This window comes from Aquarana catesbeiana, linkage group LG01 (assembly GCF_042186555.1).
Source record: "Aquarana catesbeiana isolate 2022-GZ linkage group LG01, ASM4218655v1, whole genome shotgun sequence".
Lineage (NCBI taxonomy): Eukaryota > Metazoa > Chordata > Amphibia > Anura > Ranidae > Aquarana > Aquarana catesbeiana.
In genome coordinates, this window is record NC_133324.1 from 232782323 (window position 1) to 232802113 (window position 19791).

The 19791-nt window shown below is 42.5% G+C and overlaps 1 protein-coding gene across 4 annotated transcripts in view; it reads right to left on the reverse strand.

The window, feature by feature from the left end:
* The window catches only part of WSCD2 (WSC domain containing 2), a 542380-nt gene that overhangs the window by 287056 nt on the left and 235533 nt on the right, over window positions 1–19791 (reverse strand). For 3 of the 4 annotated variants that reach the window (XM_073625860.1, XM_073625869.1, XM_073625878.1), the window contains one exon: window positions 864–1830. In XM_073625860.1, coding sequence (XP_073481961.1) covers window positions 864–1245 — 382 coding nt within the window. In that variant the 5' untranslated portion in view covers window positions 1246–1830. Of the gene's footprint in view, window positions 1–863; window positions 1831–19791 lie in introns of those variants that run through there. The other variant, XM_073625884.1, reaches the window with a different exon arrangement.

The window sequence follows — 19791 nt, forward strand, 5'->3', positions numbered from 1 at the left end:
ATATATAGATATCTATATATATATATATAGATATGTATATCTATATATATATATATATATATTTATTTATTTTATACCCTCAATCCCATTCGGGGCCTTCATGCCACCTCATCCTCCAACACTTATACCTAGATTTCAGTATTTAGTACTGGAGCATTTATGATAGGACACGGTAGAATTAGATATAAGGGTGAGTTTTCATAGAATCAATTAAAATGAATTGAAGGTAACATCATTCAATATATTCAATATATGAACCTTGACTCTTTTTTTGGAATTTTTTTCATATCATTTCTCTTCCAAATTTTGGGAATACTGATGACATTTTCACCTCTACCAATACATGTGAAATTCTTTTATTTCTTTTGCAACCCTTTTCCTGTTATATGCATTTATTGTAATACATGTATGATTGGTGAAGATATGTACTACAATATTATAGAGCATGTTTCTTCTTTTTTTTTTTCCCATGTAACCTTTAGGAAAAAAACCTTTTCTTATGTTTACATTTGGATAAAGCAGGGAATGATTAAAGTAATTTTTGTCTCCTTTTAGGGAGATTTTTCCACACTCTCTGCACAGGTGACACAACATTTAAGAGAAATCACTATTGGACAGCTATCACCAAAAAGGTGACCTCACTTGAAGATTTTCTCTCAACACCTGGCCCGGAGACAGCCATAAAAACATGACTGCTAACTGTTCCTGTGACACTACTGATGGATTTCCATCAATAACTAGGGTTTATGAGCCTTTTCCATGTATATACCAATATCATCTGTAAAAAACAGTGTATGTAACATCGAACATTTTATTTTTTTAATATGAAAAACAGCAGCTTATTTTGTTTTCTTGGCCCTTACCTCTCCCTTCTTCCTGCTCTCTCATAGTTCTTCCTTTCAGAGCCCTATTCCAAGTACCTCCAAAGTCTCCTTGCTTATTCTTCTCTGGGGATTCTTTTCCAGATGTTTTGAACCATGGTCCATATCTTCGTGGTGTGCTTGGTGACTGCGGAGCCTCTTTAAATACTCTACCCAGCTGGGCCATCCCAGATTCTTGCATATCTGCTCCATCGTTTTTTCCATCTAGGGAGGTCTTATAATTATCTGGCACAACGTGTTCTCCTTCAAATGTTGCATGCAAAAATACAACACTTCCAGCTGTTAAGTATAAGATGATAAACGTGAAAAAACGTATGGGCTTCCTTCGGAAATATCGCTGAAATTTCACAATTATCTTGGCCATATCTTGCACATTATATGGGCTTATTTTTAAATCCTTCCAAGCAATTTAATTTATCTTGAGACAATATTGTGGAATTGTAATTCCACATCTGTAGGATATCATTAACTGGATTCTCCATACAGGGAACAAATAGAATATTTAACTGAAATATGCTGTGTATTAAAATATATTGCGATTTTTAGATTATCTTCAGGAGGAGACATTTTTTTCCACTAAAAAGCTACGCACTGTAAAAGATAAAAACTGATTTCTTTTTGAGTGGCTGTGTTTTTGTGTACTGCATCTCTGCTCAGTCTATTTGCCAATAAAAGTTGCAAAGGGGATCCCAAGAGACACCATTGATGGACAGATCATTTTAAGAAAATTGAGAGTTTGAAGGTGGTTTGAAAGCTGATCAGCTGACACAGCTCACTTTCATTCTCTTTGCTTTTAGCTCCTGATTGCAGATTCTTGGAAGCATGGCTTTAATTGAAATGACACCGCTCCTTTTTCAAAGAAAATAAGGTCTCTGGGTAGAAAACACTCAGAGGAACCCCTTGTTACATAAACTGTCATTCATGATGGTTCAAGAGGAAAACACTGCACCTACAAGTCAAATAGAAAACAGAATCGTTAGCTTTTATGATCTGGCTTTTAAAACATTCAGTTTAAAATAATAATAATAATAATATTATAACTAGCTATAACGGGATTAAATAAAAATAATGCTGCTAAAGAAAATACAAGATGATCCTTATTATGCAAAATCAATTTGCTTTATGAATAAATCTGAAGCTTTTGTTTTCTCAAGTTATGTCATTTGTACAAAATGATTGAAAATTCAACTTCATCTAATACATTTAACACATATTAGTGATCTTCCTATTTTACAAAATACATATACTTTTAAAGGGACCAGTGAATTTACTCTGCTGTGCAAAAAAATAGACAGCTGATATTCACATCCTGTTTACCTGATAATTATACTTTGATAGAAAACTATTCAGAAATGAGCAAGTATCTGAGTAAGGCCGGCCATACACAGAGTGAATATCTTTCCTGCAACCAATAGTAGCAGAAACCCACATCACACTACAGACAGTGTTGTTGTGGGAATTCCTCCTGTCGGGGCATTGCCTTCTTCCGGGGGGAAGCGGGGGAAGTTGTCCCTGCTGGAAGAAGAGAGAGATTGATAACAGCTATAGCAACCGCTAGCGATAATCACAAGAGAATCTGGCAGGCTGGTTGTACCCAAGTTGGTCAATGGATCAACTTGGTACATTTTAGCCTGCCCATTAACGGTTTGAATCTCCAAGAACTGGCCAAGATTTGAACTATGTATGGCCGGCTTAAGAATCTGAATCCATTCTTAAGTTGATGCTGCATTGCCATCTTATCCTTCGTAGTGTTTGTATTCTCTCCCTGTCAGAAAATAATTTTCAGCCCAAAGTCAGGATGAAAAGCCACCATGGAGGCAAACCCATTTCCTGAGCACTGAAAAACACACACTCTGTCTGGACTGCTGAAGGAGAGTAAAACTTCAAATTACAAAATTCTTTAGTTTTCATTCATGAAACGCTAACAGACCCTTTACTGTAACTTTTTCAAATGTATATTATCACTAAACTAAAACGTACTTAAAGAGAAACTGTCATTTTACTTATGCAGGGCAAAGTGACAGTATCTCTGCAAAGGTACCCCAAACCTACCCTGACCCCCTCCATACCACACTTAGCAGTGCTCCCTGCTGCACTTTCCCTCTCCTGGGACTATTGGCACTTCCAGCTATGGAGAAGCATGTAACCCCCCCTCCGTAAAAGTAATCAATTGTAGCAGCCTACTGCTATACCAGAGCACGGTCACATGATTGGGTGCGAGGGACATCACAGCTCCCCCAAATTGCAAACAACAAGAGGAACAGGGAGCACCAAAAGAGCACTGATAGGGTTAGTATAGGTGTTTAGAGAGGAAGGTCCTTACAGAGACATTGGGGGAGATTTATTAAAACTGAAGTGTGCAAAATCTGGTGCAGCTCTGCATAGAAATCCATCGGCTTCCAGATTTTTTGTCAAAGCCCAACTGAACATGCTGATGTTAGAAGCTGATTGGCTACCATGCACAGCTGCACTGAGTGCTCCAGTTTTAGTAAATCCCACCCCCCCCTGTCACTTTGCCCATTATGGGCATGATGACTGACAGTGTCTCTTTAAAGCCTGATACTCAGCCTGTTACTTCAGCTATGATGGGGAACATAACCTAAATAAATCAGGTAACTCATTTGATTGTGATTTCTCTGTGTGTATATTTTTATACATATGTGGGGCTGATTCTCTAAAGGCAAATAGACTGTGCACTTTGCAAGCTTAGTTGCACTCTGCAAGGGAATTTACTCCAGAGCCCAGTGAGGGGAAGCTCTGCTGACTTTAATCTTCCAATTCTGTGCAAGCAAAAATGCTATTTTTTTATTTTCACATCAAGATATGTAATTTTACGTAACAACCGTTTGTGTAAATCTTTGCTATTAACATACACGCAGAAAGAGCTCCTATTTAAAGGCAGTTACCACTAAAAGCCTTCATCCTTCTGAAAGTAAAAAAAAACAGTTGATAAAAAAGGAAAAAAAAAACAGTTAACATGAAACAGGGTGAATAATGTGGTTCTTTATTCTAATGAAGAAGGGAAGGTGATAATTCAGCATTGTTTTATGAATATACATTGTATTTATCTATAATTGATTTTCACTGAGCCATTAACATTGATAATTGCATGCTCAGCAGTAATTCTGCAGATTCCCTTTGATTTTCAATTACATTTTATAGGACAGTCACACATCTTGGCTCATCTCTAATTAGTGACTTTTCTCTTCCCATGCTCTTCTTCTATTAGAGATGTAAGTGGTTTTGGATAACAGAGTCTTAATCAGAGCTGGCGGTACGCCAGGGCAGAAGCTGTAGCATTCAATTGGACATTCAAATTCAAGGGAGCTCACACATTATGCTATATTAGAAAAAAATGTCTACCTTTTTTTAAATATAATGCTTTATTGGAAACAAATCCCAAAAATGCAAATTGTGTTAAAACCTATATTTCACAACATTACAATTACAAGAGCAACATTTAGAGTTATGACTTGAACAAAATGTTGTTCTAACACACCTTCTCCTGAGATACCCTGTCCACATTTAGTCACAGTGTGATATGGTGTGCGACCAGGCAGTGAATTGATGTCAATCAGGTCTTAACGTTCAGTTCAGGATGAGATCTTGATGTGTGAAGATTGGAAACTTCAGCTAAGTAGACAATTGTATGGAAGAGGGGCTGTAATGGCAGTGGCAACGGGGTACAGAAAAAAAAGAAAAGAAAAAGAAGAGTGGCGGTAGTTTGTATGGAAAGAATAGCAAAAAGAAGGGAATGGGTGATAGGGGTTAAAGAGGAACTTCATTCATTTTTTCAACTTTCCATCTATTAAATCTTCTGCCCTTGTTGTTTTACCTTTGGATAGTAACATTTTTTTTGCCAGTAAATACCTTATACAGCCACTTACTGTTTCTTGTCTGATCATTAGCCTAGGCTTATGACATCATGCATAGCTTTCTCTCTCACTCTCGTGAGAGTTTGCCAGGAAGGGAGGGGCTGAGTCAAAGGAGGGCCAATGAGAGCAGCAGAGCTGGAGGTGTGTGTCTGTGTAAATCCAGGAAGTGAACAGGCAGCAGCTTTAGCTGCCCACAGTTAAAATGGTTGCAGCCAGACTCAGTGAAGGGAGATTTCTGCAGCATATTTGGCAGGTACAGAATCACACTATATACAAAATAATATGCAAAGTGGTTGGAGAAAAGCTTCAGAATGGCAAAGATGTTTTTATTACAAATTATGTGAGCAGACTGCAGTTCCTTTTTAGGTAGAGCACATTCACCTGTGAACCTGAGGATGAGCATGTGAAATGTTAGAAGGCGTTTGTTTTCCCTAGTACATAAGTGATGGGCAGAGAGCTGAGACTGAGACTATTGTTTAAATGCCTTGCTTAAACCCATGAGGGGAACTCTATCCTTCGCTCTGTTGTGGCATGCTCCTGGGTGGGTCATTAGTCAGGGTCTGAGAGGAGTGTAGGTTTTTGTAGGAAGATGGTGACTTGAAGACTAGCTACGGGCTTCATGTAAGTCAAAATAATTCTTTTTGATTTTTGAGGTGGCGGTTAGGTCTTAGATTTTATTAATCTTAATATTTTCATCATCCAGAGAAGGATATTAGGGGAATGTTTGCTTCCAATTAGCTGGAATACACAACCTGACTGCATTTTTTTAATGAGGTGGAGATTCCAGTGTAGGATATATGTGGCTGAATTGGTACTTTGACCCATATTGGTAAATTCCTGGATTATTACTAAAAAAGTGTCCCAGAAGAGACTGAACTATCTACACAAAAATATCTGTAGTCAAAAAAGAAACCGAATCGCTACACTTTGGGCTGCAGCAACAAGTAGCAGAGGTCATCCCTGATGTGTTTTTGCCCATTTTCAAATAAATAAACACGAAGAGTTGGTTTAGCGTATAGTGCAAAGGTTCATTTTCTTTACCGACTGATTTGCTGTAAGGCAGTCCCCAAGTTACGAACATCTGAGCTATGAATTACTCCTACTTACGAACGGAGGTAGTGTGACGTCACTGCCGGCCGCTTGCACTCCACACTGGTCCCGGATTCCGCTGAGCAACCATCTTGCAGTGCCAGACACATCCCACACTGCAGTACTGCAAGGCCACAAGAGCCCCAAATAGCATGACTGCATGTGCAGAAGCACCCGGAACATCCCACATGACTGCACAGGCTGGAGTTACACTTAGAAATCTACTGTTCTGACTTACAAACAAATTTGACGTAAGAACAAACCTACAGTTCCTTTCTTGTTCATAACCTGGGGACTGCCTGTACTGTGCCAGACCAGCACCTAGGGATTTTTGCACTTGAGCCTTGTGAGCCATTCACCTTGGGTGGGGTAAATATATTTCTGTAGAACTAACAACTACAGTATGTAGCATGGTATTGGGTTCTGGTTTATAAAGCCAGCATGCACCTGGAATCTGTTTTTATATTGTATGAAGAGCAGTGGGGACTGGGTGCCACCAGTCAGAATCTTGTATCAATGTTCTTGAAGTGTACTCAGTGTAGAGGATGTGAGTTCTAGGCAGAGTAGACATAACTGTTGTTCCAGGAGAATCTGGGTGCCCAGGTCACTTTACTAAGGGGTTAAACCCTTATGGTGGGTAGCTTAATGCCCACCTCTAGGTTTTTTTTTCTTTCTTTTTAACATTGACTGCCAGCTAGTTGACAAAATAAAAAACAGCTCAAATAATCCTTTGGAGACAATTTTTAAGAAATGCTATAGATGTAACTGATTATATAGTTTAGGACAATTACTATCTTAAAGATATTTGCTAATTGGCAGCATTGTTTACACCAAATAAAAGAGAAATGTGCTGTCACCAAAATATCTGAGACTAATGCCCCGTACACACGGTCGGACTTTGTTCGGACATTCCGACAACAAAATCCTAGGATTTTTTCCGACAGATGTTGGCTCAAACTTGTCTTGCATACACACGGTCGCACAAAGTTGTCGGAAAATCCGATCGTTCTAAACACGGTGACGTAAAACACGCACGTCGGGACTATAAACGGTGCAGTGGCCAATAGCTTTCATCTCTTTATTTATTCTGAGCATGCGTGGCACTTTGTCCATCGGATTTGTGTACACACGATCGGAATTTCCGACAACGGATTTTGTTGTTGGAAAATTTTATATCCTGCTCTCACACTTTGTGTGTCGGAAAATCCGATGGAAAATGTGTGATGGAGCCTACACACAGTCGGAATTTCCGACAAGGTCCTATCACACATTTTCCGTCGGAAAATCCGACCATGTGTACGGGGCATAAGGGGTTGATTCACTAAAGACAAACAGGTGTTCACTTTGGAAGAGAAGTTGCACTTTCCAAGGGGATTTGACTTAGAGCCGGTTCACACGGGGGCGACTTGTCAGGCGACCTAGCCACCTGACAAGTCGCCTCCCGTTCTGTACAATAGAACCGTTCTAATCGGAGCGACGCAAGTCGCTCCGACTTAGAAGAAAGGTTCCTGTACTACTTTGGGGGCGACTTGCATAGACTATACAGAAGTCGTCTTGCAAGTCGCCCTGGCAGTCGTGTCAGGGTTTAGTAAATGTAGTGAAGTTTTACCTTACAAAGAATACCTAATCATGCAAGGAAAAAAAAATAAGCAATTTTGCTTGCACATGATTGGATGATGGAAGTCAGCAAGCACAGATTCTCCACATTCATTAAGCTCTGGGGCAATATCCCTTACAGGGTACAACTTCCTTTGCAAACAGAGCAGCCAATTTACCTTTAGTAAATCAACCCCAAATGTGCAAATATCTGCTTACCTACATTGACCCACCCTTCAGTCAGAACAAACGGGTTGCAATTATAGTTGATGCTGCAAACCAAAGACTTTTTCACACATGAGTAATTTGCTTACGCAGGTAAAAGCATTACAGAAAATAGTGAAAAGTAGAGAAAGGGGTGTTCTTGGGCCTAAACTGTTTATTTCATCTACATCTTCATTTTTATGTTCAACTTCATCTAAATTGTTTACATTACAGTTAATATACATTGCCTACAAATAAAATGGAGCAAAAAGGCACATGCTTGCTTTTACAATTCAGGTAAGGATGAAGGTTTCCACCATTAGCATTGGACATTTTTCTTTTTTTTATTACATTACATATTAATGCTAAAGCTGTGGGAATGATTATATGTACCTCAATTGTCCTACTAAACGTAGAAAAGTACTTTACAGATAAGTAGTTCTCACAACGGTTACGGTGTACCCCCAGGAACTGTCCCACATCTTATTTCTCTATATCACTGTTTATCATTTTTAACAAATAATTTAAGGCCATATAAAGTGTCTTGTTTTATTTATCATTCTCACTGCCATATTTACAACGTACTCTGTTTGCACCCTTTGTATATTCAGTTTAGCATGCCTGGGAAATGTATGAAAAATATTTTTTATAGTACATTCTATCATTACTTATTTTTGTCACCTGTATCATTAGGTTTTGCACATATGTGGGGAGATATTAAAGCATAAATCCAGGAATTAATTATTTTCCATGTCCTTGTTGCTGATCTCCTACCTTCACCAACTATGCTATCAATGTTCTTCTGAGCTCTGTAGTTCCTCTGTAGTAGCCTGCTGATTTTGCTGAAAAAAGGTTCTTGCCCTGTAGTTTCCTGTTTGTAAGACCGCTGGGTGCTATTCCTCCTGTATCCTCAGCCAGCGGTCTTGGCACTTTTCACCAGTAGTTCTCTGAGGAGGAGCTGGGAAGAAATAGAAATGTAGTGGGTGGAGGGTTCTCACAGCCCCGGTCTGTGCTGCCCATGGAGGAGATGCCCTCCTTCTCCTCTCGCGTCCTCCTCTGCTCCCTTCAGTCACCCTTTCAGACGCCCCCACCCCACCCTCTGCTCCCCCTGCCACCACCCGCCATTTCTGTGCAGAGTGGGATTGTTATCAGGACTCATCTGGATGACACAGCGGGGAGCACGGGCTGTGACAGGTATTGTATGCGAAATACCGATTGCCATAACGTCCCGCCAACCGGCGTTGTGATTGACAGCGCACTGTTCCAATGCCGGGGAGAGGTGGGACATTACAGCGATCGGTATTTCACATACAATACCTGTCACAGCCCAAGATCCCTGCTGTGTCATCCAGATGAGTTCTGGTAACGATCTCACTCTGCACTTGTAGGACACTGACATGCTGCACTGGTAGGACACTGACAAGCTGCACTGGTAGGACACCGACATGCTGCACCGGTGGTCACTGACGAGCTGCACTGGTGAACACTGAAATGCTGCACTGGTGGTCTCTGACATGCTGCACTGGTGGTCTCTGACATGCTGCACTGGTGGACATTGGCATGCTGCACTGGTGGACACTGACATGCTGCACCAGTGGACACTGACATGCTGCACTGGTGGACACTGACATGCTGCACCGGTGGACACTGACAAGCTGCACTGGTGGTCACTGACATGATGCACTGTTGGTCACTGACATGCTGCACTCGTGGTCTCTGACATGCTGCACATGTGGTCTCTGACATGCTGCACTGGTGGTCACTGACATGCTGCACTGGTGGTCACTGACATGCTGCACTGGTGGTCACTGACATGCTGCACCGGTGGTCACTGATGAGCTGCACTGGTGGTCACTGACGAGCTGCACTGGTGGTCTCTGACATGCTGCACTGGTGGTCTCTGACATGCTGCACTGGTGGACATTGGCATGCTGCACCGGTGGACACTGACATGCTGCACCGGTGGACACTGACATGCTGCACCGGTGGACACTGACATGATGCACTGGTGGTCACAGACATGATGCACTGTTGGTCACTGACATGCTGCACTCGTGGTCTCTGACATGCTGCACATGTGGTCTCTGACATGTTGCACTGGTAGTCACTGACATGCTGCACTGGTGGTCACTGACAAGCTGCACTGGTGGACACTGACATGCTGCACTGGTGGACACTGACATGCTGCACTGGTGGTCTCTGACATTCTGCACTGGTGGTCACTGACATGCTGCACTCGTGGTCTCTGACATGCTGCACATGTGGTCTCTGACATGCTGCACTGGTAGTCACTGACATGCTGCACTGGTGGTCACTGACATGCTACACTGGTGGTCACTGACAAGCTGCACTGGTGGACACTGACATGCTGCACTGGTGGACACTGACATGCTGCACTGGTGGACACTGACATGCTGCACTGGTGGTCTCTGACATTCTGCACTGGTGGTCACTGACATGCTGCACTCGTGGTCTCTGACATGCTGCACTGGTAGTCACTGACATGCTGCACTGGTAGTCACTGACATGCTGCACTGGTGGTCACTGACAAGCTGCACTGGTGGTCACTGACAAGCTGCACTGGTGGACACTGACATGCTGCACTGGTGGTCTCTGACATGCTGCACTGGTGGTCACTGACATGCTGCACTCGTGGTCTCTGACATGCTGCACATGTGGTCTCTGACATGCTGCAGTGGTGGTCACTGACATGCTGTACTGGTGGTCACTGATGAGACCGCACTGGTGATCACTGATGAGACCGCACTGGTGGTCACTGTTTGCTGTTAGAAAGATATCTAAGATGCAGCAGCAGGAGTAATATTTCTAATACTAAATTACAGAAGAAAACAGTCTGTATAATATATCATTATGGGACGTGTGTACAGTTCAGTAATGATTACATAAAGCAAGTAAGGGCAATATGTATCTCCTTTTGTGGCTGGAGGGGAGAAAACAGACATGCTTTGCATTTATAAGGCTGTAACCTATCCATCATACTGTGTGTTAGGCTAGGTTTCCACTAGTGCGTCCCCAAAGTCGCGCGATTTTGCCGCGATTTTTTACCGCGATTTTACCGCGACTTTTTACCGCGATTTGAAGCAATGCCTCTATCTATAGACCTCAAGTCGCATCAAAGTGGGACCAAAGTAGTGCAGGGACTACTTTGAAGTCGCTGCGACTTGAAGTCGCACAGATATGAACGGTACTCATTGGAAATCATGGGAAACAATTTGTCATGCGACTTTTCAGTCCCAAGTCGCATGAAAAGTCGCACTAGTGGAAACAGAGCCTCACTGAGTAGTATGACTGGCTGGAGAATGATGGATGTGATTTATGTTGAAGTGGCCGAGTTCACATTTAAATGTACAGGCCTAGTGTACCCTCCCACATTCACTCCAATCCCAAGGATTCATGGGAAATGTAGTTCAATTATGGTTTAGAGAGAGTGAGAGAAGAGGATATGATGCAATCACTGTTCTAACAGCTCCTCCCTGGTAGAATACATGATGCATTTTTTGAATTAGAGAGCTCACTTCCTGAAAATTCAATTCTACATTTCTCTTTTATGGTAAGTGATTTCACAAATGTAATAACTGTTTAGTGTTTTGTGTGTGGGGGATGTACTAATGGAGGATTTTTTGAAAATCCCGGAGTTCTGCTTTAATTTCCTCGTGTGCTTACCCAATGGAGAATACCCTATTCTGGGAAGTAATGCTAATACAAAGTATACTATCATTTGTTACCAGAAAAGATCTAAACCCAGATGATGGAGGGAAAGACGGTGGTACGGGACCTGGGCTGCAGCACCTGCAGAGCAGATAACAGTAGTACAATGTTGCATTCTCTGGGCAGGTATCTGAATTGAGGAGATGCCTGAATAACAGGTAAGACTGGAGAAAAAAAATCGGGTGATGGGGGGGTTGAGGGGAGTATGGTACTGAGATTCCTCTTTAAGATGACTTGGACATGGATATAAGTGGTTACATAGTTTGGGTTTGTATTTTGAAAAAATGGAAATTATTAAATAGCCATGTGACTGTTATGATTGGAACACAGCATTTTTTTTAATTTCTGGGGTTGATTTACTAAAGGCAAATAGGCTGTGGAATTTCCCCTTAGCTCTACTAACCTCCACCATCCAATCATGTACAAGCAAAAATATATATTTTTTTATTTCTATGCACATGATTGATAATCTTTGCAAAGTGGAGCAGCCTCTAAATCAACTTATTGGAGTCTGCTTTTTGAGTTGCGCACAGTTGGATTACATAGGCTAACCTCCCCTAATCGTGCAGTGATTTGAATGTATGCAATTACCTGCTATTACATTGAACTTGTGTAGCTTATATATCGAAGGTTACTTATTTTATTTGTTTAGGATTTGATCACTACACCTGAGCAAGCAATGTTAGTAGCACAGTAGTACACTTACTTGTGTAGCTCTAGCCTAAAGCAGTTACATGCTCCATGTGTGATTGAGACAGAAAAAAAATGGATGATGCCTCTACCTACAAATGGCTAATACAGAAAATTTAACATATATTTATTTTTTAATGCATTTTAAGATAAAATCACTTGTTGGCTGCCAGTAACTTTTGGGGACTTTGGCAGGTTAGGTTTTCTTGGGTTCTTCATAGTAAGAAATATAAAATCCATCAGCAACTGCTTGAAAATGCCATTTAGCCTATAGCTGACTGAGGGGTATTAGGCTGGATTCACACCAATGCAGTTTTAGTGCTTTTTGCATTTGGCAGATTTGCACTACAGTCCATTTAACATGGTTTCTTATGAAACACATTCTGTAGTGCAAACCTGCAAAATGCAAAAAGCACTAAAACTGCATAGGTGTTAATCCAGCCTTACAGGGTTTTGAGGCAGAAGACATGCTGCCTGAAAGTGAGTATCCCCATAGGGTTCAGAATAATATGAACACAGTAGTGCCTTTGGCCCTCAACCTCACCAGCTTCTCTTCCTACTCCCACCCCCCGCAATTCCACAGTACCCCAATCCCCCCGTTTTTTTCTTTTCTTCCTTGCTACCCATTTTTCTCCCCTTTCAACATAATCCTAAAATGGTGGGTTTGTCAGGGCAAGAGTTGTTACCAGTCTTGAGGCACAGCGTTTCATGTTCCCAATTAACCCAGTTAATGTGTGCTCAGATGTTCACCTGTAGTATTTTGCACTTGCACTATTTGATACTATATTAGATGCTGTATTGACAAATAGTTGTGAATCCCTGTATTTTAGAACATTTGTACGTGATCATTGAATATCTGGCTCTGCTTTTGTGCACCTCTTTAAATAGAAATACATCAGCAAAAAAGGGAATCCAGCAGGTAACTAAAATCCCCCATGCTAGATGAAAATATATGATTTTTAAGATTTGCTGTGTACTATAAATTAAAACATGCCATTTGAAAAGCTATATGCCAGACAGCACAGTATGTCAGAAGATTGCTGATTTGATGCTTACTGTCAGTATGATCAACATCCAGAGATCCATTTAGAAGCAATTTGTCATATATTGTTTCACACAAATAAAAAAAGTCTGACAATTCCCAAAATGTAGACTTCTCAGAATGAATGGATCTTGATGAACTCAAATGAGATAACCATAGGTTTTCCTATGTGATTTTGTGTGTGTGCATGTGTTTGTGTATAGCTAGCATAATGTTCTTTAGTATTCAAAATCACCAGACCTCACCTTAGATTACATCATCTTTATGCAATTTGGTTCTTACTAGGTCACTGACCCCAAGACTTGGGTCTCTGATGTATTCTCCATTTTTTTAATAGCTAAGGCCATCCATCATTCCAGGTTCATCTACCTGCTTCCCCAGACAAGCTGCAGGCTTATACCCCACAGGGACACATAATTGAGGCCATATGCACAAAAAAAGGGATTAGAATATGGTTATGCGTTATTCTACTTTTCTTCACTAAGTCAGAATGTATTCCAGAGTATGTGTTTACTAAACATTTTACATTTGTCCCATCCTCTAAAATGTGTGTCTGCCCAAACATCTCCGGCGTGCATACTGTTCATATCATCACAAGGTTGTGGTGGAAAAATTGAAACATTTAATTTACTTACTCATCATAAAATTATTTTCTGTGAGTTCTTTGAGGGACATAGTCCATGATCCATATATCATGATCAATGGGTTAATGTCACCTGCACCATTGGTCATGATCTATGAATAACCAGCTGTAAGTCCGTAAAAGAATGACAGGGAAAGACTACATTTGAAGTAACCAGCAGAAAATAGACAGTTGTGGTGGCTGTTAGAAAAGTATCCACCGAAATATCTGGTTTTCATTTAAGTATTGTATCATTTAAGCTTGCATGGGGTATTTGCCACACCACCCTGCTAATCTTATTCCTTGATAGGGATGGGCGAACGGTTAGACCCGAGCATAAGTCCGGGCCGAACTTTCATTGTTTGGTCATTCGGGAAACGGGTCGTTCGACCATTTGTTCAGCTCCCCGAACTGACCACAATGCATTGCGGCGCTGAACAGTGCATTACAAGCCCTGATTGGCTGAAGTGTAGTGAGACCGTGTCATTCATACATACATTAGTGTAGAGTAGGGACAGCTCAGATAGTTTCAGTGTAGTGTAGTGAGACCGTGTCAGTAATCTTTACATTTGTGTATTTCTAGAGTAGGGACAGTTCAGATAGCGTCAGTGTAGTGACGGTTTAACACCGTCTATTTGATTGCGTTACTGCTAGTGTAACGCCATTTACTTCTATGTGCGTTACTGCCAGTTTAACGCCATATAGTTTTGCATGCGTTACTGCCAATTTAACGCCATTTACTTCTGTGTGCGTTACTGCCAGTTTAAAGCCATATAGTTTTGCGTGCATTACTGCCAGTTTAACCGCTTCAGCCCCGGAAGATTTTACCCCCTTCTTGACTAAAGCACTTTTTGCCATTCGGCACTGCATCAATTTAACTGACAATTGCGCGGTCGTGCGACCTTGCATCCAAACAAAATTGACATCCTTTTTTTCCCACAAATAGAGCTTTCTTTCGGTGGTATTTGATCACCTTTGCAGTTTTTATTTTTTGCGCTATAAACAAAAAAAGAACGACAATTTTGTAAAAAAACGCATTATTTTTTACTTTTTGCTATAGTAAATATCCCCCAAAAATATATGAAAAAAAACTATTTTTTCCCCAGTTTAGGCCAATATGTATTCTTCTACATATTTTTGGTAAAAAAAAAATCATAATAAATTGATTGGTTTGTGCAAAAGTTATAGCGTCTACAAAATAGGACATAGTTTTATGGCATTTTTATTATTAATTTTTTCTTATTAGTAATGGTGGTGATCTGCGATTTTTATCGGGACTGCAACATTATGGTGGACACGTCGGACAATTTTGACACATTTTTGGGACCATTGGCATTTTTACAGCGATCAGTGCTATAAAAATGCATTGATTACTGTAAAAACGTCACTGGCAGTGAATGGGGTTAACCACTAGGGGGCAATCAAGGGGTTAATGTGTTCTCTATTGTGTGTTCTAACTGAACAGGGGAGGAACTGTGTAGGGAAAGAGATAGATCGCTGTTCATACTCTGTACGAACAGATGATCTGTCACTTCTCCCCTTACACACACACATCCTGGTTCTCTGTGTGCCCCGAGCGATCGCGGGAGCCCGGCGGTGATCGTGACCGCCAGGCACTCGCATCGGCTCCGTGGGCGATCAGGGGGCACGCACGTGCCCCCTAGTGGCCACAAGGCAAAGCGACGTTACATAACATGGTTTTGCCCAGCCATGCCATTCTTCCACAGTTGAATGGCAAGTGGTTAACGCCATATAGTTTTGCATGCGTTACTGCCAGGTTAACACCATTTATTTCTGTGTGCGTTACTGCCAGTTTAACGCCATATAGTTTTGTGTCCATTACTGCCAGTTTAACTGACCGTGTCAGTAATCTTTACATTTGTGTATTTCTAGAGTAGGGACAGTTCAGATAGCGTCAGTGTAGTGACGGTTTAACACCGTCTATTTGATTGCGTTACTGCTAGTGTAACGCCATTTACTTCTATGTGCGTTACTGCCAGTTTAACACCATATAGTTCTGTATGCGTTACTGCCAGTTTAACACCATATAGTTCTGTATGCGTTACTGCCAGTTTAACGCCATTTACTTCTGTGTGCATTACTACCAGTTTAACGCCATATAGTTTTGCGTGCATTACTGCCAGTTTAATGCCATATAGTTTTGTGTCCATTACTGCCAGTTTAACACCATATAGTTCTGTATGCATTACTGACAGTTTAACGCCATTTACTTCTGTGTGCATTACTACTAGTTTAATGCTATATAGTTTTTCGTGCGTTACTGCCAGTTTAACTCCATTTACTTCTGTGTGAGTAATTGCCAGTTTAACGCCATATAGTTCTGTGCGTCACTGTATGTTTGGCCCATTATATTGTAGTATATTATAGTGTATCCTTGGAGTGTGTCTGTGTAGTGTGAGTACTCAAATTAAAGTGCACCAAACACCTCTTTACATTGCTTAAAGTGCATCTACATACAGATTTCAACTTCTTTACATTTGCTTATAAGCACCGCCCCCTCCCTCCCAATAATGTCTGTGAGGACAACAAGGAAAGGCAGACGTTCCATTGGCACCGTAAGGGGGCCAGCAACAAATGTGTTCACAGGCGAAGGTGGACAAATTGTCTCCAGTGGTAATTATGAAGATGGAGATGATAATGATGATGATGAAGTCACTGATGCAACTTGGGTGCCAGATAGAGCAGAGGAGGAAACTGAAGGTGAGATGGCACAACCCCAAGGAGGCCAACATCAAGAAAGAGTAGAGAGCAGCCACCCTATTCCATCACATTCTGCAGCTGTTATCTCCCGGCCCACTCCTCAAAGCTCAGTTGTCTGGGTCTTTTTCAGCACATCTGCAGCAGATTGCACTGTTGCTATCTGCAAACTGTGTCTCAGGCACATCAAACGTGGCAAAAACACCAACTACTTGGGTACCACGTGCCTAACAAGTCATTTAACGTCCAGCCCCTCACTCAGCCCATTGACAAGAGCACCTAAAAGCCACACAAAAGGGGCACAAATTTGTCCCTCCTCCTCCTTACCCACTTCAATCTGCCCCTGCGATACTGAGTCATTACCTTTTATCAGCCTCCACTGACAGGGATGATGGTATAGCACAGGGTGTCCCAGGTCCTAGCAGCACATCTGCCAGAAGCACACCACCAGCTGTAGACTGTAGCCGGCAAATTTCTCTGCCCCATCTGCTGCAGCGGAAAAAAAATACAGTCCCTGCCACCCACATGCCCAGCATCTGAATGCAAGCTAGTCAAAGCTGTTGGCTCTCCAACTTCTGCCTTTCAGCCTGGTTGATTCTTCTTCGAATTCTGTGAATTCGCACATGTGCTGTACCACAATGGCAGATTACCAGTCGCTACTACTTTTCACGTAAGGCCCTTCCAGCTCTCTACCATCACGTAGAAGGGAAAGTTCTGGCATCGCTGGGCAAGGCAGTCAGCCGTAAAATCTATCTTACTGCTGACACGTGATCCAGCAAGCATGGGCAAGGATGATGTATTTCCACACTGGGTAACGCTGCTTGCAACTCGAAAGGATGCAGCACAGGGCTTGGTGCTGCAGCTTGTTGTGCCCCCACATCTCCATACAGCTGGTGGTGATGATGCCAGACCTGTGAGCTCTACCCCCTCCTCCTCCTCCTCCTCCACCACCTCCATGCCCTCCTGTGCAGAATTGTCCTATGAACATCAGGTACCCCCTAAGTGTTCAAAGGGCTATTCCCAGAGTCAGGCAAAAAAGTGCCATGCAGTGCTTCAGCTGGTGTGTTTAGGGGACAGGAACTACACTGGAGCAGAGATTCTTGAGGTTCTGCAGGGACAGGCCCAGAGGTGATTCACATCACGCCAGCTGGAGCCAGGAATGGTGGTGTCCGATAATGGCTCAAACCTCCTGTCCACCCTTAGACTGGGAAAATTGACACATGTGCCATGCCTGGCGATGTCATCAATTTGGTGGTGCAGCGTTTCCTAAGTACGTACCCAGGGTTGCAAGATATACTAAAGCAGGCCAGAAGAGTCTGTAGCCATTTCAGGTGGTCATACATAGCCAGTGCTCAGTTGGCTGAAATTCAGTGGGAATTTCACCTGCCTGTAAACCTCCTGATTTGTGACATGCCCATCAGGTGGAACTCAACTTTAGGAATGCTGCAGTGGCTATACATGCAGCAGAGGGCCGTCAACGAGTACCTATGCCAGTGGGTACGATGACAGGCTCAGGCCGCCTCTGCTTTTTTTCTCCACGCCAATGGTTGATCATTAAGAATGCATGCACTGTATTGTCATAATTTGAGGAGGCCACAAGGATGGTGAGCAGTGACAGTGCATGCATCAGTGACACAATCCCTGTTGTGTTCCTGCTGGAGCAGACTCTGCATAGCATTATGGACAGGGCACTTGAGGCAGAGCAGCAGGAGGAAGAGGAGGACTTTCTTTCCTCTCAAGGCTCACTTTTTGCAGACACCATCATTCCTATGTCACAGAACACACAGGAGGAGAGAGGGGAGGAGGATGAGGAGGAGGATTTTGGCACTTTCATAGGCTCCAAGAAGAGGAAGACGTCAATCTGTAAGCGATGCCTTTCCAACCCCCGGATCCTTGGGAGTAGTACTTGGCTGGGAGGAGAAAGTTCCAGATGCTGTCATCCTGAGTGACCCCGAGAAGTCTGCTTCTCAAACCTCGGCAAAGGGGAAGGTCCCGTCCCCACAGAGAGTGCAGAAGATAAAATCTCTTGAGGACACGTTAAAGAGGATTTTATTGAACATTTTTCCTGACTCCAGTAGGTTACAGTGTGGTGGAAAATGTTGTTTTGAGTCTTCTGCTGGTCAAGAGAGGAGCGTTGGAGAAGGCGTTCGCCTAAGTGAGGCATTTCATAATTTTTTTAGTCCTCGCCGCCCAGGGCTGTCAGTTTCCACATCCCATCAGTAGCATCTGCATCACATGGTGGATGATTACCTCGGGGCTAAAACAGAGATGTAGAGCTTTCCAGCTGACTATCCACTTACTTATTGGGTCATGAGAATAGACCACTGACCAGAACTTGCCCAGTTTGAGATTTTGGGCTGCCCTGCATCCAGCATGCTTTCAGAATGGGCATTTGGTGCTGCAGGGGGTTTCGTTACTGATCATAGAATGCGTCTGTCCACAGATTTCATGGAAAATTAACCAGCCCTGGATTACCAGCTATGAAGCCCCTGATGCTGATTTCATTGATTAAGTCTTTTTGGGATGTGGAATCTCTGCAGGACTTCGAGGCTGCCTAGCTTTGAGGGTGTTCAATCATGTCATCTGGAAGAATGTTTTTGTATAGGTTTCATGGGCACAATTAACACCCAAAGATCAATTTTTCAGCACCTGTTTGACAGGTGCATATCATTGCAATTTTTTTACAGCAAGGCCAATTCTTGCTTTCATCATACCTCTATAGGGTTACGGTGGGAAGGCGCCACCGACCCCCCAAAGACCAATTTTTACGCACCCGTTACTTCTATCCAAAGTCAAAGTGACACCTGAGGCCCGGTTCACACTTGTGCGATGCCAAACATCGCACAGACATCGCATGTAATTCGCAGCGCACTGCCGCTCACATTACATGCGATGTCTGTGTAGTGCGATATCAGCCATAGAGATAGTATGGCTGATATCGCACCGCATTCGGTGCAAACACGCACAGGACCCTTTTTCCTGTTCGGACCAGAATCGGATCGCATGTGTGTTCACACATATGCGATCCGATTCATGTCCGAACTGTCAGTTCGCAGTGCGATATGCAAGCTGAACTGGGGGTGTCGTTAACAATGTATTGACACTCCCCAGCGATTCGCATATGGCAGTGTGAACTGACATGCAAGTCGGTACGATGCGGGAACACGCAGAGGATTCGCAGTGTTCTCGCATCGCACCAGTGTGAACCGGCACTGAATGTATCCAAAAAATCTCTAATCTTGTTCCCAGTGCATTATATTGTGGCCTCATCATACACGGTGGCTCCCCAGCTGTTGCTGAACAAAATAAAGGCAGCTTACAGGGAAAATTTCATTTTTTTGGCTT